The 24,508-nt window shown below is 40.4% G+C and overlaps 2 protein-coding genes across 5 annotated transcripts in view; both read right to left on the bottom strand.

Moving 5' to 3' along the window:
• Nucleotides 1–6,173, bottom strand: part of LOC124117493 — a 28,358-nt gene extending 22,185 nt beyond the window's left edge. Inside the window, exons 1-2 of one of the 4 annotated variants that reach the window (XM_046479416.2) lie at nt 6,042–6,173; nt 228–332 (exon numbers count right to left, since the gene is read on the bottom strand). In XM_046479416.2, the coding sequence (XP_046335372.2) occupies nt 228–299 (72 nt within the window). In that variant the 5' untranslated portion in view covers nt 300–332; nt 6,042–6,173. Of the gene's footprint in view, nt 1–227; nt 333–3,337; nt 3,516–6,041 lie in introns of those variants that run through there. The other 3 variants (XM_046479415.2, XM_046479414.2, XM_048387876.1) reach the window with 3 other exon arrangements.
• A 2,996-nt stretch (nt 6,174–9,169) lies between these two features.
• On the bottom strand, nt 9,170–17,042 carry LOC124117492. The gene is made up of 4 exons (XM_046479413.2): nt 16,904–17,042; nt 13,585–13,969; nt 12,140–12,304; nt 9,170–11,012 (listed from the first exon to the last, which is right to left on the bottom strand). The coding sequence occupies exons 1-4, from the start codon at nt 16,970–16,972 to the stop codon at nt 9,667–9,669; spliced, it is 1,965 nt and encodes a 654-aa protein (XP_046335369.2). The 5' UTR covers nt 16,973–17,042; the 3' UTR covers nt 9,170–9,666.
• Between the last annotated feature and the right edge of the window lie 7,466 nt (nt 17,043–24,508).

The raw sequence follows: 24,508 nt of genomic DNA, 5'->3' as shown, positions 1-24,508 counted from the left end.
TTATCATAACGTTCACGTCAGGTGTGTCACAAGGACCTCCAGGCTCTCATCCGTTATAAACACTGTTTGTTTATTAAACATAAAATTAGTATTGAATCACTGCAAACTGAATTAATTGCTGAGTAAGGCGAATTAATAAACATATCACTGTTAATATAACAGTAAACATTATGAACCAATCTTATCTGAACAAATTTAATGACATTTCTATATAAAAGATCATCTACCTTTCCGAAACTTAACAGAAGAAGTATAATAATGCCAGAAAATTCTGCCATCCGGAACCATGTTGACTTCATCGTCCCAGGGGCACCCGTGGACCGTCATGTAGCCTGGAAATATATAGGTTGTCAGATGACTGTGTGAGATGAGATGCAGATGAAGCATTGGCCCTATGTCTAACACCTCGGAGGTTCTGGGGCAGAATTGGTACCAATTATAGACAGAGTGAACTAAGCAGTACTCCGTGGTCAGGTGTGTCAACTAGGGATTGCATGTCATCGTAACACTACGGCATGGATCGTTGTTCATGCTATCAACCACTGGTGTGCCCGGACTAATTATTCTCACACCCCCATGATGTATCTATATCTGTACAAAATAGGATGTACAATATTATATTTTAGGGTAAATAAACACGCTCAGCATTTTTCATAAAATACAATCATCTTTCAAATTTGAAGTTTCCATCTATTAAGGGGCCAGTCACTATCACAGAAGGAGGATTATGGATGAGTATCCCAGAAATGTTAATAAAGTGTTCTGTGTAACCGAAAAATGTTATAAGGGACCAACCTGACCATTTCATATTTTGTTCGGGGCGAGGATTTTGTCTGGAGATTAGATGTTTTAGACCAGATATTTTATTAATTAAAACGATTTAAAGCAAGAAGAACACCTTCATACAATTAATTTGGGGTGACAGATAATTTCTTTTCTTTCCATAGTCTGAGGCATAATTATTTTTTACAAGAATTTTCTGAGACATTTTCTTTTCTTTAATAAAATCCAAGCCCACCCGAATATCAAATGGTCGGTCCCTAAAACTTTCATGGGTATCACAAAAATGTTATAAATTCATTATGGGTATCAGAAAATGTTATAAAATCATTATGGGTATTAGAAAATGTTATAAAATCATTATGGGTTTCAGAAAATGTTATAAAATCATAATTGGTATCAGAAAATGTTATAAAATCATTATGGGTATCAGAAAATGTTATACAATCATTATGGGTATTAGAAAATGTTATAAAATCATTATGGGTTTCAGAAAATGTTATAAAATCATAATGGGTATCAGAAAATGTTATAAAATCATTATGGGTATCAGAAAATGTTATAAAATCATTATGGGTATCACAAAAATGTTAGAACTTAAAAAAACACTGACACTGTTGAATACAGAAATACTGAGGATATTCATCTCATTTCTTAACAAACAACATTAGTAATTTCATGAAGGCCAGACTCATGGATAAAATGTCAGCAGTCTTGATCACTGGCACAAGTACATGAGAGAGAATCTAAGGCAACATTTTTAACACCCCTCCCCTGCCACATCCTCCCAAAACAGCCCAACCACTCCCCATATCCATAACTCAAAGGTAGCAAAAAAACGAAGAAAATAACACTGTTAAAATAATATAAAAAAAATATATAAAAAATTAAATATAAAAAATATATACATATCTAGCCCCAAGGCTTGTTGAACAAACTTCGAAGTGACCTTCACCTTTCCTTAACAGTTTGTCAAGCCTGATGGATTAATTATCACAAGTCTAAACATATCAATTAATTCATGCAGTCCCTGAGGAATACATCCACTGGCCACCTCCACCTATCTGTCACCTACAAGTTGCCATGTTTCTAATCATACAATGTATGGGGAACCCAAAAAAGTTATATAACTGTACGGATAACCCAAAATGTTATAAAACTGTATGGATGTCCCAAAAATGTTATACACCTGTATGGGTAACCCAAAATGTTATATAACTGTATGTGTGTCCCAAAAATGTTATATAACTGTATGGGTGTCCCATAAATGTTATATAACTGTATGTGTGTCCCAAAAATGTTATATAACTGTATGGGTGTCCCATAAATGTTATATAACTGTATGGGTAACCCAAAAATGTTATATACCTGTATGGGTGTCCCATAAATGTTATATAACTGTTTGGGTAACCCAAAAATGTTATATACCTGTATGGATGTCCCAAAAATGTTATATACCTGTATGGATAACCCAAAATGTTATATAACTGTATGGGTGTCCCATAAATGTTATATAACTGTTTGGGTAACCCAAAAATGTTATATACCTGTATGGATGTCCCAAAAATGTTATATACCTGTATGGATAACCCAAAATGTTATATAACTGTATGGGTGTCCCATAAATGTTATATACCTGTATGGGTGTCCCAAAAATGTTACATACCTGTATGGATAACCCAAAATGTTATATACCTGTATGGGTGTCCCATAAATGTTATATAACTGTTTGGGTAACCCAAAAATGTTATATACCTGTATGGATGTCCCAAAAATGTTATATACCTGTATGGATAACCCAAAATGTTATATAACTGTATGGGTGTCCCATAAATGTTATATAACTGTATGGGTAACCCAAAAATGTTATATACCTGTATGGGTGTCCCAAAAATGTTATATAACAGTATTGGTGTCCCAAAAATGTTATATAACTGTATGGGTAACCCAAAAATGTTATATAACTGTATGTGTGTCCAAAAAATGTTATATAACTGTCTTGGTATCCCAAAAATGTTTTAAAATCATTGTGGAATCCCTAAAATGTCATAAAATAGTTATGGTTATGGGTTAACCACAAAATGCTATAACTTAAAATACAATGATACTGTTGAATACAGAAATACTGAGGATATTCATCTCATTTCTTAACAAACAACATCAGTAATTTCATGAAGGCCAGACTCATGGATAAAATGTCAGCAGTCTTGATCACTGGCACAAGTACATGAGAGAAAATCTAAGGCAACATTTTTAACACCCCTCCCCTGCCACATCCTCCCAAAACAGCCCAACCACTCCCCATATCCATAACTCAAAGGTAGCAAAAAAACAAAGAAAATAACATTGTTATAAATAATAAATAAAAAATATATAAAAAATTAAATATTAAAAATATATACATATCTAGCCCCAAGGCATGTTGAACGAACTTCACCTTTCCTTAACAGTATTTGTCAAGCCTGATTGATTAATTATCACACCAACTCCATGTTTAAACACATCAATTAATACATGCAGTCCCTTTGGAATACATCCACTGGCCAACTCCACCTACCTGTCACCTACAAGTCGCCATGTTTCTAATCATACTACATTCCTAACAATATGAAGACATAACAGGAAATTACAAATTGCGAAAACGATGAGCTGCATTTAACTAGGTCAGCTTACTGCGTATGTAATCTTAAAAATACACAACAATCACTCGGCCATTGGAGTTACCCAATATGCTAAATATAGCACCTTGTCATGTGACGTAGTTCAAGAGGCATCCAACAACTTCCCCTTGAAGTGAACAGCCAGCTGTACAGCTATTGGCGGTGATTCAACAATAAACACATTTGATAAACATATGATTCATCTGTCAGCATGGATGTATGTAGGATTATAAACAGGGTGGCCTTGGCAGGCAAATTGTTGTTTAAACATATTTATGTTCGGAAAAAAGTGAAAATGGATTGGTAAACAAGCGAAGCGCTTATGTCAATACCGCTCCATTACACATGAGACATGATACAATGAATACATGAATGAAGGTTAGAGGTAACAAATGAATTGTACATGCCATGCTATATGTATATATAACACAAGGCAAATTGTAGTCTGTCTTAGACACTGAAACAAATATATCCAAAACAGCCTATGCAAGTCTATAATGTTTGGCAAGTCTAGATGACTGTAGTATCTGAAAATGATGAAAATCGTTGGGCTCCTTTTTGTTAAATTTTATTCAGATAATTTAACAACTGTTTTTTCTGTAAAATATGTTCATTTCAGAGACTAGATGTTAGTCAAGGCAAATTGGGAAACTTGTTTTCTGGTCAATATTTTGTGTTTAAGTTCTAATTTGCTTAATTTCAGAGGTATTTAACATGTCTTCAACTCAATTTTGTAGAATTAAACCTCCTCCTATTGTTAGGCCTGTTTTCAGTGGAATACAGGTCACTTTGACCCAGCCATAACAATAGTCATAACTATGTTACAATGTTTCCGGTTTTGACCCACAGGAATGTCAAATCTTAAAATAAAAGTAAACATTGAAATACTGGTATGAAAATTATTAGACACCTTCAAACGGTTCATATGTAAGCTTTTTATTATTTTTACTTTCAAGTTTTGGACTTCTGGCTTGATGAAATAAACGTGGGCGTGAAACAAGTGAAAGGGTCATTTTTTAACTTCAAAGGAAATCTAAGACTAAGAGCAACTCTGTGACCCACAATTCAACAGATCTACATAAAAAAAAATCAGCTTGGGTCAAAGATGTCCTCATGTTCAAATATTTAAAAAAGGCTTTGTTATTCTCAAATAAGCCAAATTGGAACTTTTCAGCCTTACTTCTTCATTTAGAGACACCTGAAAGGGGCACTGATCTAACGCAGTTCCCCGGGACTGGTTGTTGCCTTTGTTATTGTTTTTCCCCGTAAGTACCCGGATGATATAGCAGAAACCTAGATTAGTTCGCGACCTGTGCTGCACAATTCGTAAGCGCATTTGTCACTTTTATTGATAGTATAAGGGCGTATGGTCACATTCATCAACAAAAAGAAATAGAGTTTTGGAAATAATAAGGAAATGTAGGTATCTTTGTGGGTAGCATCAGTAATGGTGACGAAGTTTTGATAAGTCACTTGCTTGGTAATTGTGTGATTTTCGTTTAAACTATTTTGACGGGCAACACAAAGTAAATATTTCTCCTGAGCATTGCTTATTGTATCACGTTTATATTTTTACAGTCAAAATGTGCAAAATTTTCACTTAGGAAATTTATTAAATGCCTCAATATTCAGTTATTCTACAAATTGACTGAAAAATATGTCCATCTGTATTATTATGACAACGAATTCCAAACATTTTTATGTTTAATATCATCACCAAAAAAATCCATTGAGTTAGGTAACAATGAGCAATCAATTAATGTATTATCGGTTAACCCTTTGAACAAAGTATGTTGTTTTTACATCGGCACTTCACACCATGATATGAGTGTATTCCCTTTGTTTTAGTAAATCTAGACAAGTAAACACTCACTTTTGACATATCCTCTGTGCAAGATAACAGTGATTAATCAATCAATGTATTTTCTGTTAGTCCTTTGATGACTAGGAATGATCCGTTGATTTACAAAAATGTAAATCAACAGATCATTCATCTCTTGCTGGGCTGCCACGTGCATATTACATAACACACATTTCACCACACTTCAAACCTGGATTTAGATTGAATAATTACCCCAGACACACTAAATGCCAATTGGGAACCTTTGTCAGGTAATCTGGATGGTGCTACCACTAATTATACCTGTAATAAGTTCATTAACTGAGCATCAAGTGAATGACGACAAATACACAAGTGTTGGGTTATACCAGAAAACGTGGATGACAACAAGGGAGTAGTAATCATATTATCGACGCAATCGGAAATCCGAAAATGCTTTCACTACATGGATACTTTTTATTATTATTAAACTATAACAATCATGGGTATTTCCAAATGACGACATCCGATGGGCTCTGCCGTTCTTTTTGTCTGTTTCTTTAGACTGAATTAATTAAGTAATATGCGCCCTTTGTCGAAATTTTTATAGATCACGGTTAACCAATCAGTGTTCAAACATGAGTAAAACAAATATTGGCAGCTCATCACTGAAATCGGTCTCGGTTCAAAATACATAGGCTTGTGTGAACACTGTGAAGCCGTCTAGAACTGCGCCAGTCCTGTAACCATGGCAATACATTTCTCATAAAATCATACAGTACCTGACAGTGTGCTTCCTAATGACTGTCAACGTTCTTGTTTAAACATGCTACAGATAGCTACATCTTCGTCAAAAAGCGAGTCAACTAATACGACAAACTCCTCACTCTACGACATACTTAATGCTAGTGCTGAGGGCTCGGTTTTTGATGTATGGAGTTTAGTCATTACATCACAGGGAATTCCCCGATCATTTCCGAATGCTTTTCAAATTGGTTTGACCCCCCCAACATCACATCACGCTAGTTCGTCCCCACTGAACTTTCGGTATCGGTTGGAACGACTTGGAATAATGTTACTAGGAGTGCCAAGTTGCTAGTCCCCTAGAGAAACTATTTATTTTGTTTATTTTACCAAAGGTGGATAATTCAGTTTTAAGTAGTCTGTTTCCCTTATGTAAGACACATTGTTTATAAAGTGTAGGCCTATTAGTAATTAGTTATAACTTCAAATGTAACCTTCACTTTGTAGTGGTAATCGTCAACGCGAGATAATGTTTCAGCTACAGCCGCCAAATGAGCCAAAATATATTTTCCCAAAAAACACATTACAACAATGTTATGATCGTGGCAGAAAAAAATACATGACTCTGGAGGGTCTTGATGTGCCCATCGCCTTAAATCAAATGTCTTAATTGAGAAACAAAGCAATATGCCCATCAATGTGCTTGGCTATGATGAAAATGATGGTGAATTTCACTTGTAAAGCTTTTGATTTACTGCCGAGATAATTTGCTGTTGCTGAGTTAGGTGAGGTGAGGTGAGGTGAGGTGAGGTGAGGTGAGGTGAGGTGAGGTGAAATGGGATTTAACATCGCGTCAAAGATTATTGCATTTATATAGCGAGTGTGTATGTGTGGTTGCTTGTATACTAGCCCGGATTTATGTCGAAATTATAGTGCCAGAACACTGAGATACCATGCCGCAGTTTAACATGAATACCCCACTCAGACAGTAGAGTGACTCCGAGCCGACCAGTCCTTGTTTCAGCCCCTTAATGCTGAGCGACAGGCAGGGTAACAACAAATACCATCTCTTAATGTCTTTTGGTATGACGCGGTCGGGGATCGAACCCCGGACCTTCCGCTCTTCGGGTGGACGCTCTACCACAATACCACTGAGGCGGTCTTGCTGTAAAGAAGAGAGAAGAGGCAATTCTGTCGCATTAGAGATTTCAGTAGGCTGATGGGTGAAGCATCATGGAGCTTCCTTTTAGTGTAAGAGTTTATAAGGCAAGACTTACAGGATGATTACCGACCTTACTGTACTCCCCATGGTATTTAGAAGGTGAGTTTACCTGACGCTGATGGTGTATGGTTGGTGGATGGTAACAACTTTCAATCTTACATGTAACCGTGGCGGCATTGGCGGCCTAGTCGTCTAAAGCGTCGTAGTTCCTTGTGCAGAGTTGCGTCCCTTGGGCACACCAGAAACATATGATTGTGGGTTCGATTCGCGGTTCTCCCCGATTATGTTTCTAGGTTGTCCGCACCATACCCGTGCTCGCGGGTTTCACCAAAGAGGTTAACGTTTGAGACCTGCATGACTTCGGGCTTTCCTCCCGCATTAAGCTGACACGCCGTGATATAACTGGAATGCTGCAATATTCCAGCTGTATGACGGCGGTCTGTAAATAATCCACCCGATCCCGTTGGACGCCTCTTAAGACAAGCATTTTCGCCTCTTAAGACAAGCATGGGTTGCTGAAAACCTATTCTAACCCAGATCTTTACGGGTGCAATGCCAAGAATGCTGCTCTGTGAACTCACCAGCAGTCTATACTCCCCCAATAAGACACAAACGCTGGTTTTCAAGCCACCAATTCTGTGACGTCCACAATGCTCACAGTTCATCAAACGTAACAGAGGATTCTCAGCGTGTGTCAGTTGCACCACTGTCTCAGTTATTTCACGGCAGTCGTAAAGCCTGGTACTGTGTGTGTTTACTATTGGCCTGCATGACTGCATGACACCTCCTGCCAATTGCTGCAGATTATGTGTCCCAGGTTGACATTGACGTAAACGCCTATCTTGCTAATCCCTCATGTGCTGCATTGGGTTGAGATCCGTTGACTTTGAAGGCAATGGCAGTACGTTCATATTTTGAGCTTTTGGGAGATATATAGACCTTCGACGTCGGGTACTGTTTGTTTATTTGTTTGTTTAACGCCGCACTCGACAATATTCCAGCTATATGACGTCAGTCTGTAAATAATCAAATCTGGACCAAACAATCTAGTGATTGACATCATGAGCATCGATCCATGCAATTGGTATACGATGACATGTATCAACCAAGTCAACGAGTCTGGCCACCCGATCCCGTTAGTCGCCTTTTACGACACGCCATCAACGTAGTCACCACCCGGTCCATTTAGTCGCATCTTACGACCAGCGTAGTTTGCTGGGGGCCAATTGTTATCCGGGGACAGACAAGTACACCATACAAGGGTTCATGTAAGGCGTCTCTGTGTAGAGACGGTGCGTGAGTGAGTGAGGATGGGGTCAAATCACGGTTGTCATATATTTGCAGGTGGAGACGAGTATTTTTTACTACTCAACATTGCCCAAGACCCAAATAAAGGGAGCACGACCAAAGATAAGCAATGTGGCGAATCTGGAATTCCACAACAAGCGGGACCTGACGGATAAGGGACACGGCGAGACACAGTGAGTTGCGGGGTCATAGGCCATATAGGTCCTCGTGCCTCATCTATCGACAGAAAACCCCTTTTGTCATGTTTTGCCACCTTAGGCTACTGGGAAGCCTGTGCATCCGGGGTAGAATAGGTTTTCAGGAACCCATGCTTGCCGTAAGAGGCGACTATGCTTGTCGTAAGAGGCGACTAATGGGTCCGGGTGGTCAGGCTCACTGACTTTGTTGATGCATGTCATCGTATCCCAATTGCGAGGATCGATGCTCATGATGTCAATCACTGGATTGTCTGGTCCAGTCTCGATTATTTACAGACGGCCATCATATGGCTTGAATATTGCAGATTGCGGCGTTAAACAACAAACAAACAAACATGTATAGCATGGAACAACATCACACACCTGCTGATACTGTCGGTAGTAGGAAGATAAACAGTTCTGAAAGTATTTATTCTCGTGTTGTATAATACACGGTATCCACAGAGATCTATTGGATTTATTTTCTTATAGATTCTATACAAAATACATGAATGGTTAAAATAATTAAGCATATGTACCTTTGATGCGATTTATGTTTACTTATTCGTGTAAGAGTCAGTGAGTGTGTTGAGTTGGCTTTAGAAAAAAGTATTTATCACAGAACGCCATTTAAATGTGGCAGTACATGAGTGGATATGGTTTTACGCCGCTTTTAGCAATATTCCAGCAATATCACGGCGGGGGACACCAGAAATGAGCTTCACATGTACCCACGTCGGGATTCGAACATGACGGCGTGACGAGCGAACGCTTTAACCACTGGGCTACCCGACCGCCCCCATTTTGTGGTATAGTAAACATGGTAAAGTCCAATGTGATTTACACAAGAACATGTAGTTGAGAAGAGCTCTTAAAATGAAACGTTGTTAAATCAAGCCTGGGGGTAAATGTGTCAAGTTTGGAGTAGGGCTCCATTATTCCACTGTTGGTGTTAAATCACCGTACTCCCTGATTAGAGTGCCGTTTCGTTTTCTTCTTCACCCGTCCTCGACGACGCTCTCCAGAAGCAGACCTGCTCTGACCTCTGCCCAGCAAGGTCCTGTTGACCACAACGTCAGAGTCGTAGTCACTGGACATGGCTGACCGCGGGGACGACCCATCACTGTCGCTACCTGCATCCCCTCTACTACTCATCAGACGCTGGAGACCTCGAGGGTTGAGGGCATCTGGAGCTCGACACAAATCGGCCTGGGGAGCCCTGCCACGATGGTCTGAAACGTTCTCAGCACTGCCGCAATGGCGTGATACATTCTCAGCCCTATCCGTATCTGTTCCGCCCTCTGCTATACCTCTGTCCATGCGCTGGGCGAGTCGTGTAGGTACTATAGTAGCATTCAAACTAGATATCATTACCGACTCTGGTTGGACACAAGAAAGACCACCGTCATCTGAATCGTAGCTTCCAACATCTGAAGATCGTGTTAGGCTCATCAGCGTCTTGTTAGCTGGTACTACTAGCGGTTCGGAGGCTCCCTGGCTACCTTCTCCTTGGTGCTTCTCGTCCTTCTCTTGAATCGATACGGGAGGAGAGGGTTGAGTCACTGAAGTTTCTTCACGTTCAAAGCCGTTATTGTCAGCTAACGATGTTCTCTTTTCTACAGAATTACCCGAATTCTCAGTTCCGCATTCGTGATTTGAGGCATCTGTGAGGTCATGTCCACTGTCAGAAATCCCATTAGCTTTAGAGTCTTTTGGAAGCTTATTCACTGGGCTTGGATGAGATCGTTCTACAACGTCTATCTCAACTGTGTATGTTTCCCGTACTGGAGGTTCGTCACGTGCATTATTCTGACCAATCGTGGCTTCATTTGAATCCAATCCACCGCCTATACCGTAATGAATGAGACACTGGCTGCAAGACACCATAGGAACTTCATCATCGAAGGTACGTGCTCTACCCCTAGCGTCGTTATTAGATCCTGGTTCATGCGTAATGACAAACTCGACCTGCTTAGATTTCTGGGTGTACGGGGGGATTTCTTTACCATCTTTCATTTTCAAATCGGAATTTTTACAATGACACATTTGACTGAGGAAACTTAAGGTTTCAGATTTTTTGGGTAACTGTTTACGTTTGTGAAGTGTACAAAATATCGCAAGTATGATGATGATTAATATAATACAGACAATGATTATAATTATAGCGACGTTAGGGGGTATAGGGACGCTGTAAGACTCGTCATAAAGAAATGGCGCAGACGAAATCATGTGCACTGTAGGTATCGTTGGAGGCGATGCTGGTAAGGATGTCGTAGCAGATTTTCGGTTCTTGGCTTGCGTCCCTTAAAATGAAATGTAACACAATGTGAACAAATGAAATCGATAAAGTTTGTTCTTGTTTAACGCCGTACTCAGCAATATTCCAGCTAAATGACGGCGGTCTGTTAATAATCGAGTCTGTGCCATACAATCCTGTGACTGACATCATGACCATCGATCTACGCAATTGGAATACGATGACATGCATCACCCAAGTCAGCGAGCCTGACCACCCGATCCTGTTAGCCGCCTTTTACGACAAACATAGTCGCCTTTTACAAGCATAGTCGCCTTATACGGCAAGCATGGGTTGCTGAAGACCTATTCTACCCCGGATCTTTACGGGTCGAAATCGATAAAAGTAAAAAAGGTACATATATTTTGTCGTGAAGAGATCGTAACACTCGTCTCCTCCATGCCAAAAGACGCCACTTTAATGGTTTAGTTGAGTGACCCACCCCACCCCTACTACTGCCGTAACACCCTTTTGCATAGACATACGACAGTCGTACCTCTAAGAGTTCGGAAACGGCATCTGGCTTGTCATTATTTCAATACGGACCTGTTTATCAGTATACTTCAATATGTCATTGATGATCATCATAGTGCAAACTACGTCACGCAAAAGGCGCAAAAGATACAAGGAAGAGAACAGAATAAATTTTGCACTTCCACTGTGTGAGGGTTGTTCCTAGATTGACGTTTAGTCCCAGAAATAAATTTATCTTATTTAATAACATATACATTGTATCTACAAAATAGTGGGTGACTATGGTTTTCCGCCGCATTTTAGCAATATTCCAGCAATATCACGGAGGGGGGGACACCTGAAATTGGCTTCACATATATAATTTTGTTTGTTTGTTTATTTGTTGTTTAACGCCGCACTCAGCAATATTCCAGCTATATGACGGCGGTCTGTAAATAATCGAGTCTGGTCCAGACAATCCAGTGATTGACATCATGAGCATCGATCCACGCAATAGGGATCGATGACATGCATCAACCAAGTCAGCGAGCCTGACCACCCGATCACGTTAGTCTTGCCAAATCATTCTAGACTTGGGTCAGACCCCTTTCTAATTAGTTTCACAAGTGTCTGTGAGACAGGCTAAGTTGCGCCCGTTTACAGGTGTTACACAGTTCTTACCATAAGACTTCAAAGGCCACCCTCCAAGTAGAGGCATACACGTCATGGTGGGGTCCCGGCTCTTGGTGAGGCACTCGTCCACCACCACAGTGGCCCCCGGGTGGTCGGGGTAGCAGTAGGAACACTTGATGCACGTGCTGGGCAGGTTCGGGTGGCGGTAGTAGCCTGTGGATGGAAAGCATGTACAGATGCAAGGGTTTTTTAATCAGCCCGAAAAACATAATATTTGTTTACTGGCAAAACGTGTTTAGTGTTCAGAGAAAACAAATTGCATGTTATGAAGCCCTAACAAAAGCGCTTCACCATGGGAGAAGGGGTACTGGGGCTTTAGTAATACCTTCGGTTAACCTTAAATAGTGTGTGGGTGAGTATGGTATTACGCCGCTTTTAGCAATATTCCAGCAATACTACGGCGGGGGACACCAGAAATGGGCTTCACACATGGTACCCATATGGGAAATCGAACCCGGGTCTTTGGCGTGACGAACGAAAGCTTTAACCACTAGGCTACCCCACCGCCCCTAACCTTAAACATGACATGGCAGATAACATTCATGGTCATATGGCATTACTAAGTATTTTGACAGGATCTCCCTTTGTCGCACCTGAAAACGTAAATACACGACACTAAATACTACTTTCTTAAATACCGCGAGTCAGTTGGGCAATACACGGCGCTTTGAAGCTGTATTTCAGTAACACTACGGCGTGTCAGGTCAGGAAAGAAAGGAGGAAAGTCTGAGGTGATGCAGGTCTCAAACGTTTATCACTGTGATGATCACAAACAGCACAGCTATAGGTTACACACATTCAACTGTTTTCCCATATACTTCTATAGTTATATTTGTTTTTAAAATAATTAAGCATTCAACAGCTATTACCTCATTTACCTGTACGTGTGTTCACAATTTGGCCTTAGAGAAGCGATAAAGAAAATATAAAAATGACCAGCTTAGCAAGCTCCTTTTCCGAGTACAGGAAGTGAACACACCACCCCCAGTTCCGCACCAAATGTCACATACTTGAAAATATCTGTGGTCACATTCAGCATAAGCATCATGTTGAAAAAGACAGTACTAAATATAGAAAAACATGGTCATTTTAAATAACTGGATGGATGTACTTAAAAATCTTACACAATATCATCCAATCACAGTCTGCAGGTATCTGCACTGAACGCTCCCTACAAAAAATGCTCTGTCCCAATGGTTCTGATTCAGTGTAGTAGAACCTATAGTGCTGACAAACAGACACTATTAACCAAATCGAATCTGGGTTTCGGGCACACGGGCACACGGTCAAAAGGTTCTAGGACGCCTGTAAGGAACGCATCTCGGCGAATTGCAGCGCTTTAGGCGACATTGCCATCGATGTAAAGTTGCTGTATATCGTAAATCAACAGTCGCACACATATTGTTGCATGAACATATCAGTCCTTGCATTACCTTCGATACAATCTCCGCACTTGTAGTCATGGGTCTTGCTACAGTTCCTCTCCACCGTCATTGCCCTGCTACATCTACTGCACGGCATGCAGAATCCAGCTGACCAATCAGAAGAGTACATGTTTTTGGCACACGGTTGGCATTGCGTGTCAGAGGTCAAAGTACAGTGGCGCGACACATAGGTTCCCGGTTGACACTGGGAACAGTTTTGACATTTAAATCCCCCGGTGGAATAAGTTCCAAGGTCACATGACCTGCAAACCGTATCTGATTGGTTTGTACAAGATTCGACCAGCATGAACCCATCGCTGCACTGTGTACACGGTTGACAGCGAGAATTATTTCCCGTGTAATGATCTTTTGGACAAGCGGAACTCTCCTCGCACTGCAAAGAAACAGACAAGAATATCAGATGGCATTAATTCCCGTGATATACCCTTTGTTTTTTTAACGCTCTGCAATATTTACAGCTACATGACGGCGGTCTTCAAATAATGGAGTCTAGACCATATTATTGATATTGATTAATGTTCCATTATAAGCATATAATAACTCATTGCCTTAGAATCACTCTAATAACTGCCAGGAGTGCAACAAGGCTGGCTTTAAGTGTAAGTATACCAATTTTAGGGGGGGGGGGGGGGGGCATGTTTCACCAACACGTTTTCGACTGTCATTCAAGTAACATCTATTTTTATAGTGCGTAAAGATTCCGATTTTCAAGTTAGACAATATATATCGCGTTCGGCCGTGTAGAGTTGAGGTTTACTTATTAAAAAAGTGCTTTTTTATCTGTAAGCAACTGCTTTACTGCTACAATGGTAGTTTCGCCCCTTGCGACAACCAGGCGGGAAATCGAAACAATCATTTATGTAATATTGCGTAGCGGTAAAGCATTCTCTGCAACGGTCATGACTATATAAATATATGCAAATGATTCCGTGGCTTTGATTTGCTAACCAAGCAACTCATGCCGAAAAATAATTAGGCCACGGTCACTATCGGACTTACCCGTGAAGACCCGGGGTAGAATAGGTCTTCAGAAACCCATGCTTATATATGCTTGTCGTAAGAGGCGACTAACGCGGGATCGGATGGTCAAGCTCGCTGACTTGGTTGATGCATGTCATTGTAGTCAGTGAGTGAGTACGGTTTTCCGCCGCTTTTAGCAATATTTCGCATGTCATTGTATCCCAATTGCGTAGATCTATGCTCATGATGTCAATCATTGGATTGTCTGGTCCAGACTTGATTATTTACAGCCCGCCGTCATATAGTTGGAATGTTGCTGAGTGTGGCGTTAAACAACAAACAAACAAGACTATACCACCCAACCAGCAACGGCCATAATTCAATGTCTAAATCTTAAATTTCAATATCTAACTGCTGTCTATGGTTCTCAAGACCCACCCCGGCCGTATCTACCAGGAAGTAATTCCCCGAGTGAGTCATTGCCTTAGACTCGCTCTAATTATTGAAGGGACGTACGTATGTGCTCAGCGTTGACAGAAATTTATAACAGCTGGTAGTGCATGCATTATACATTACATGGATCTCTCGCTCCACCAAATACCTGTGACTTGGGTCAGTATGGGTGTAGCATGTCATTTGTACCAGGATGTGGAGCGGATGTCATTTCAAACCGACCTAGTATTAGACGGGTGGGGGGGGGGGGGGGGGGGGGTCACACCGACGACCCTCTCCCCACACAGGTACAACATTGTAACGTTTATGTTTACTCGTGGCGCCCCCTGTTGTTCTGGGGCGGTCGGGTAGCCTAGTGGTTAAAGCGTTCGCTCGTCACGCCGAAGGCCCGGGTTCAAATTCCCACATTGAAACAATGTGAGAAGCCCATTTCAGGTGTCCCCCGCCGTGATATTGCTGGAATATTGCCAAAAGCGGCGTTAAACCTTACTCCCTCACTCACCCTGTTGTTTGAATCATTCGTATTGTTCAACATACACTAAAGACGACTTCTACCACCCCACTACTACTACTTATTCTAGCACTACTACTATCACTACCTCTAAATAGTCGTCTGAAAAATATTCGAGTCTGGACCAGACAATACAGTCATAGATATGACCTCATGAGCATCGATCCACGCAAATAGGATACGATGACATGCATCAACCAAGTCAGCGAGCCTGACCACCCGATCCCGTAAGTCGAGTCTTACGACAAGCATTGTCGCCCCTTACGACAAGCATGGGTTGCTGAAGACGGGTAGCCACTACTACTACTACTACTGCTGCTGCTGCTGCTACTACGACCACTGCCACTCTTTTGATTACGATGAGTGAGTAAGTGGGTGATTTCCCCCCACTAAATTCCAGCAATATCACAGCGAGGGACACCAACAATTAATGGGCTTCACACAATGTACCATGGGTGATATCAGACCCGGACCTTCTGTGTGACGAGAGAACGCTTTACCCCACCCCACACAATTACCCCACCCGACCCCCAATTAAACCCCCTGTCACAATAAACGTAGTCTGTCTTACAGACCCTGATACAAATATATCAACTACAGCCCATGCAAGTCTAGAATGTTTGGCAAGTCTAGTATCTGAAAATGAAGAGAAACACTGGGCTCCCTTTTTATTATATTTTTATTGAGATAACTGAGCAACTGTTTTTTCAGAGACTATATGTGAGTCTACAATAAACGTATCATTTTGGGAGGAATTGTGCAGGCCTTGCGCTTGAAATACCGAGCAGAATAATTACGAATTTTAATCGAACGGCATATGATATTAGGAGAATTTAAAATGCAAAATAATTTATTATTTGTTTTAAGGCATATGCATATATTGCACTTAATACAACCAATTGACCCGAGCCTGGAGAGTACCTTTAAATCTATGGAGGCTATTGGTCAATAATTAGACCATTGTATATTAGAATACGTGGATCCTTAGAGGGGTTGTATTTTATGTTTAAGATAACTCATTTGGTGGTGTGTTTTCAAGAAAAGAAACACTACAATTAAACCCACGCACATGTTCTGTGTTAACAAAATGTGCCCCTCGTTCTTAACCTTTAAAAATGTGTGTCCACGCTGGAATTGTTATCTGACCATTTGGACACTGGTCAAAGCATGAAGGGGATAATGCATCACCATAGATAGTCGTGTACGTTCCATGGACGTATCGACCGGAGGGGGGGGAGCAATCAGACCAGTTTCTATTACAGCAATACCGTGGAGGTATAGTAGCTGAAGAATGCATCACAACGAATATCTAGAAAGAACACGCAGCAAACATTACATTTTTACATAATATATACCTGGGAAGGTGACAAAACACTTACTTACCTTGTGAAATGAAACATTTAGAAATATTATCATCACAAGATGACAGGAAAATAGAAGTATTCGCCACATTTCGGAGACCAGTTGACACAGTGAGAGGCGACGCCATGAAAAAAAGGGTGCGTTCTATATTTAGGTATTACGGGGATTTCCCCGCGTGTTGTATAACAGCGATATTTGATTTCGGTCTTAAACTGCGCATGTGGGCACATTGTCCTTTGTCATAAGTTATGCACATGTGCAGTGCGTCAGAGGAAATATTCTGTTGAAGCAACTTTTATAACCTAGTGTGGGGTTCAGTTCTCTCGTGTGTGTCCTGGGTGTGTCGGGAGGGGGGGAGCCTTCCTCCCACATTAACATTGAAGAATGTCATCGATCCCAATTGCGTGGATCGATGCTCATGATATCAATCACTGGATTGACCGTCTCGGTCCAGAACCCCCTACCCCTACCCCCCCCCCCCCCCCCCCCCCCCCATCACCACACACACACACACACATACAATTGAGCGTGGGTCCAACAGATTATATAACCACCGTCACAACAAACAAACACGACTTTCATGGGAATCGTGACTCGACCTGCAGTCCCAGTAAGCTAAAGCATGTCACATGTGACCGTGGCCTCGGTTCAGGTCTCATGGCTGTACACGCTATTCCCCGAAAATTCATACCTTGCCTGGCAGATACCAGATAAGGCTCGGTATTTGATACTGTCGAGATAAGAGAAATGCTTCCTTGAATTTGACAGTTGCATATTAGAGCGTGATTTGTGGAATGGGTAAACTGAATTCACTCACTCTCACCCCTCCACGCACTCACTCACTCACTCACTCACTCGCACACGATGACTAATGTGTAACAGACGTAAGGTTATATTACATACCTTATGCCCGTTACAAATTAGGCAAAGTGTTCGAGTGAGTGAGTGAGTGTGTGTGGGGTGGGAGTGAGTGAATCAAAACTACAGAGTATAGAATGATGTAGCCTTTCCTGCCGTCCATAACGTGACGAACAGTGTAGTGACATCCATGTCTTATGTCTGAGGGTTGAACTAATGCCTATGGGATATAGGTATAGCATTAACATCGGTCCATGTCATATAGGTATAGCATCAACATCGGTCCATGTCATATAGGTATAGCATTAACATCGGTCCATGTCGTATAGGTATAGCATTAACACCGGCCCGTGTCATATAGGTATAGCATCAACATCGGTCCATGTCATACATGTATAGCATTAACACCGGTTCATGTCATATAGGTATAGCATTAACACCGGCCCATGTCATACAGGTATAGCATTAACATCAGTCCATGTCAAAATGTTTTCAGGATAGGGCTAACATGGTTCCTGACATAGTGATGTAAAAGTAGAAGTTCCCGTTTTCATTCTTAAAACCCGTGATTCACCTACATCACATAATGCAAAACAATATATCTTGTTTGTTTGTTTGTTGTTTAACGCCGGACTCAGCATTGTTCTAACTGTATAACAGCGGTCTGTAAATAATCGAATCTGGACCAGAAAATACAGTCATTGACGTCATGGGCATATCATCTACGAATTTGGGATACGATGACATGCATCAACCAGGCCTGACCACCCGATCCCGTTTGTCGCCTCCTACGACAAACATAGTCGCTTTAACGGCAAGCATGGGTTGCTGAAGACTAATTTAACAATAAATAATGTCTACCATACAGAATAGTACCGAGATGTCTACAATAAAGAATATGACTACTACACACAGTAACTTTGATCAATGTTTGTTCGTCAATAGAAACTCCTTGACACTTTACGACCCCAAAACTCCAGGCAACGCAGGGTATTCCCCTGTAGGATGGTTTCAGTGTCCCGTTACGTGGTTGTTCAAATATTCTTTATCTGCACCCTGGTATTTCCTCAACACTTGGGGTATCAGTTTACCTGAGGTCTACATTATAAATAGACACGAGTCAGATCATGTGTGCGTCTATGTGTACAATCAAGGTCAGGCATGTGGCACACCTACACACTTTCAATAGACATGACGTGTTAGCCTTTATAGCACGGCGTGTTCAACTGCACAAAGCAAAAATAAATTTGAATTCCGGAAAGAAGGATAAGAATCTTGTCAGAATTGAGCCAGGCGCATTTTATGTTTTGTTTAAATGTATCTCTATGTTAATATGCATTGTGTATTGTATATCTTGATGGCGCGGCTATTGTGATCACGAAAACTAATAATTCATATCTGTATCGATTCGGGTGCACGGAAACACCAAACCAACCTGACACAATTGTATCATATCTACCGGATCCCATCTAAGGACTGCTCAAATATAGCAGCCATTGTGACCAACTGTTCCTCGTTTACACGCGAGGCATTGGTGGTGGAGAGTAGTTGGATGGGTGGATTTTTTACTCCTAAGTGGTTTTTTGTGTGTCGGTCCTGCCCCACACTGGGTGAGTAAGTGAGTTGGGTTTTACGCCGCTTTAGACAGTATTCCAGTTATATCACGGCGGGTCAGATGGTCTTACACGAGTACCACTTCAGTGAATACCACAAGTACGGGTATGGTGCTGACAAACCTAGAAACATAATTTGGGCGAGCCGGGATTCTAACCTGCGATCATAGATTTCTGGCGTGCCAAAGGGACACAACTCTGCCGAGTAAATTCCGACAAGGCTACTCCTTCCCCGTTCCACACTGAGGTTTGATGTTTGCTTGTTGTTTAACGCCGCACTCAGCAATATTCCAGCTATATCAAGGCGGTGTGTAAATAATCGAATCTGGACCAGACAATACAGTGATTGACATCATAAGTATAGATCAACGCAATTAGGATACAATGACATGCATCAACCAAGTCAGCGAGCCTGACCACGCGATCCCGTTAGTGGCCTCTTATGACAATCGCCTTTTACCGCAAGCATGGGTTGCTGAAGACCTATTCTAACCCGGATCTTCACGGGTCCCACACTGAAGCACATGTTACATATTGTGTTTCTTTCGGCCACTGACTTTGTTCGAAATATGAATCTGGCCTTCCAGCAGTGAATGGGTACCCGGTAGAATGTGGCTGTTGACCTAGCGTCTCACAGGCAGCTTGGGTTCTATACATCCCTGGGAGTTGAGATTGAAAATAGAGTGCACACTGATCCAGAGACTATCATGTCATCTGTCATGGTCTAAACGCATTTAATGAAATTTTAATACATAAGGAAAGCTTAGTTATAGCGAGAGGGCTTCAGTAAAGGGAAGTAACTCTGGAACACGTTAAAACACCTGTCGAGTGTCTATTGAATCAAGTTTACGTATGTGTCCTGTTTGCAACATGTCTGTTGAAGATCAATATAATTTCGTATTGATCTGTAAACTTTATATTGAACTACGCAAAGTTTATTTGCCAGAATTGTATTGGCAATTTCCAACTATATATAAATTCAAAAGTTTGTTGTGAACATCTGACTTATAAAAATGTCTGCAATATTATGTATATTATGCATACAAAACAAGACATGACGTCGTAAAATCCATGTAATGTGTTTCACATTGTACTATTGGCATTGCATTTCTTGTGTATGGGCCAAAGTCCTACCCACAAATAAACTAATTTTGACTTGACTTTTGAGTCCACTGTTTCTGCTGGTAGTCGATGCTGGTGCCCTGGCCATTCGTGACCAACTCGTGTTATTCCGGGACAAGCCGAATAGCAATCTTCTTACAGGTTACGGAAAGGGGCGAGTGGTGACGAATGGTGCCCTGGCGTGGACGTGGTCACGTGTACAGATGTAGATCCATATCCCGGTCTACTACGACTGATTGTCGTTCCACCACAAATTCGATGCGCACGTACATGTTAGCGCAGGCAGACCTTGGCCATGACGTGTTCATATATATACGACTGAAAGTATCGCCTTTACAATCACATTGAAATAGTATCTTTTACTCAGAGCTAACGGAGATGGACATTCTACGAACTTAGTTAGAAAGCTAAATATATTTTCTTCAATTTGTAATGATATCATGACAAAATCGAATGCAAAAGGCAGAACGATCAATTTACTCGAGAAAAACAAAGTTTCCCTAAAGTGTATCAGCACAACAGTAAATGCCGATTACAAATGCTCCCAATACACCTATTCCCCCTATAAAAGTTGTATTTCGTTGTTTAACGTGCGCTTATCAAACCTTGCCATTGCTGCATGCACGTCTACCGTTGCAACGGGAATCTCTAATCTAGAGTAGAGCGGAAGGTCCAGGTTCGATCCCCGTTCTCGTCAAAAGACGTTAAAAGATGGTACTTGTTGTTACCCTGTCTGGCGCTCGTCATTAAAGGGCTAAAACAAAGACTGGTCGGCTGAGCGTCAGTATACTGTGTCTGAATGGGTCTTCATGTGGGCTTCGGCAGCATATCTCAGTGAGTCAGCACTATGAAGCAGCGACGCGCACAAACATACACCTGCATGCCACATGCTATGTAAGTGCAATCATCTTGAACCCGACCTGTAACCCTATTTCACCTCACCTGTTTCAAGCCTGGTTGTCTTAGTGTGGTATCATACCTAAACACTGTGCCAGCATAATGGTAACTGATGTTAGTGTTGTGCCTCTGCAATTTGGTAGGGAATATTCGTTTCAGGTAGAAAGGAATTCCATTTAATAGTGCCTATATAGTGTAAAGGCGATAGGGTAGCCTGGTGGTTAAGGTGTTTGCTCGCCACAGATTATTTTTCGATTCTCCACATGGGTTGTTTGTATGTTTTTTAACGCCATGTTTGTTTCTGTTGTTGTTTAATGCCAAACCTGGCAATATTTTATGTCTCTTAGGGCGGTTTGTAAATAATCGAATCTGGACAGACAAGTCAGTATTTGATGAGCATCATGAGCATCATGCTGTTGGCATAGGATGCGCGCATCAACCAAGTCACGGAGGCTGACCATTTAGTCGCCTCTTACAACAAGTCCCTGGGACCTATTATAACTAGGGTCGACTGGCAGTGTCAGGTCCATGGGTCTTGTGGTTCCACAGAGCAGCGGCCGTCAGTGACCTCTGGCAGACACAGATGGTATAGCTGCCATATAAAACATGACCATGTGGACGTATTTAAGTACTTTAATAGTAAAATAGACAATCTATCTGTACATGTGAACAAGAAAATATATAAAGTCAACTTTCAATAACACAACACTTTGGTCACTTCAGCAGATTCCCTCTTCACTTGTTATTTCATCATAAATAAACAAATCTGATTGGTCAATCCGAGGTTTCAAATCCGACTAACCTGCAACTACATCACCTTGAAAGGAAGCATCTCCATGAAAGTACCCATTTCTCAATGCTCAAATGGAGACTTTACTGTGTTTTGCAAAACAATTTTCTTAAAATATTTACATCATGAGACACAAATACTTGAAAAGAATTTCTTAATTTCAATGTAAACAAATTCAATTTCTGTATTGTCTACACAAGAAGTGGTGAAGCATCTTATCACTTTCAATCCCAATAAGAGATGAAGCCCAGTTTGAAATGAAAGGGAAATTTGAGGTACTTGGAGAGTCTTGAATTAGTTGCCTCACTTGATATTGAATCTGTCAGTTTCTCCATTCAGCAGCACACTTTGTTTGAAGTTGAGTATCATTGATCCTATTAATCTACACCAATGCTTCATCACTTTTTACTTTTGTAAAAAAAATCAAAAATCATTTAAAATGTTGTCCTGGTAGAAATTGAAAATGAAAGTTGTTTTTTTATCATAAATTTGATACCTACTAAAGATACAATATATCCTCGTGATATGTGCAGAAAGCTTTCATGGCCAAAACGACTTTCAATATGACCAGGTATACTAGTATTTTTTTATCTGAATTCTGTAAGCATTTTCTGGAGACATATTCCTGGCTGGGATCATCCAGCTTTAGCCTTGTTCGCTAATCACAGATGTTTATTAATGTATCGGTTATTACTCTCTATAGGAATGTGTCAGTACTGTTTCATCACCATTTCAGCGCTGTTTCATCACCATTTCAGCATTGTTTCATCACCATTTCAGCATTGTTTCATCACTGTTTCAGCAATGTTTCAGCAATGTTACAATTGTACATAAAGAAATTTGAAATGTAAAAATGTATCTCCATGAGGAAAAATGAACAAATATAACATATTACCACTAAAACAATGACACCAACAATTTCATCAACTGTTTCATACAATTCAGTTCAACTTTCTGAAGAAATGTGTGGGCTTTTCTAAAAGTTAAAATGTATACGTTTGAAGTAATGTAAATGAATGTGGACATATAAGATAGAAAAAAATAATTAATCAATTTTAACAATAATCCATATAAAAACTACATCATGTACAGTGAATTTATATGGTGGTCCTTGGACAACAGCGCCACCTGGTGTCATCATCATTTGAAAGTGATTCATAAACACACGCTCATGATATAGTCGGAATCATAAAATCAACTGTTTCTGGCAGAGATTTCTTAAGAATATGGAAAGGGTTTTACGTTTTGTTGACATTACAAGCCACTCCATGTCTTGTTATACTACAAAAATGGCAAACTCTGATTATCTGCATATTACTTGAAGCTTTTCTACTATAACTGCTGAAAAAGTCTTGGATATGTACCCATCAATATGTATTAGAATTGATTTGAAGACATACTAACTGTATGAAAGATAAGCACAGTATGGAACATGAGTATAAGCTGCACGCAAATCATAATTTTTTGATGAAATATACTCTTGAAAAAAATATTGAATAAAAACTATATTAAAAATAATGTAAAGGAAATCAAATTCTATATATACATCTGGAAACATCTAAGCACTGCTTACTATTTATTCTAGATAAAATAGGCAGTTTTGGAAATCGGACCATGTGTTAAGTTTCTCCACATTGTTATCTAGACCAGACTTGAGCAGGGGGAGATAACTCCCTGCAAGTGTTCAGGAAGGTATCTGGGGTCTACCAGACATTTACCAACATGAGATCAAGGTCAACATGAGATCAAGGTCATGTGTAGACATGTCCAACACATGCAGGGACACCTGGGACATATGCACAGAAATAGGCATGGTGCTTAACCTATTTCCAGGTGTATATTTCTATATACTATATGTTGAATTGTAATCTAATATATATATACATATACATTGATAGATGAAATAGATTGGTCAAAGTGAAAATATTTGTGATGGATGGACTAAGTTCAAGCGATCTAACCACAGACTGGTTTGTTTTTTAAAACTATCAACATAATTTTCATGTGTACAAATTGCTTTAATATAGAGGAGGGGAGTAGGGTCATTAAAAAACTAGATAAAAATCACATCTGTTAACAATTAATGTTCATAGATGCTTGAATAGTTGATTTCTCCTTTATAAATTGTGAAAGATAAAGTGCTACTCACCTCACACTAAAAACAAATGGATAACAGGCCTATAATTCCTTTATTGTGGCCTTGCATACAAATGGATAACAAGCCAACAATGACTTTATTGTGGCCTTGCATGCAAATGGATAACAAGCCTATAATAACTTTATTGCGGCCTTGCATACAAATGGATAACAAGCCTATAATAACTTTATTGTGGCCTTGCATACAAA

This window comes from Haliotis rufescens, unplaced genomic scaffold (genome assembly GCF_023055435.1).
Source record: "Haliotis rufescens isolate VD_foot unplaced genomic scaffold, xgHalRufe1.0.p SCAF_7, whole genome shotgun sequence".
Classification (NCBI taxonomy): domain Eukaryota; kingdom Metazoa; phylum Mollusca; class Gastropoda; order Lepetellida; family Haliotidae; genus Haliotis; species Haliotis rufescens.
Note: the sequence above shows the minus strand (reverse complement) of the source record. Positions and strands in the feature narration are given on the sequence as shown.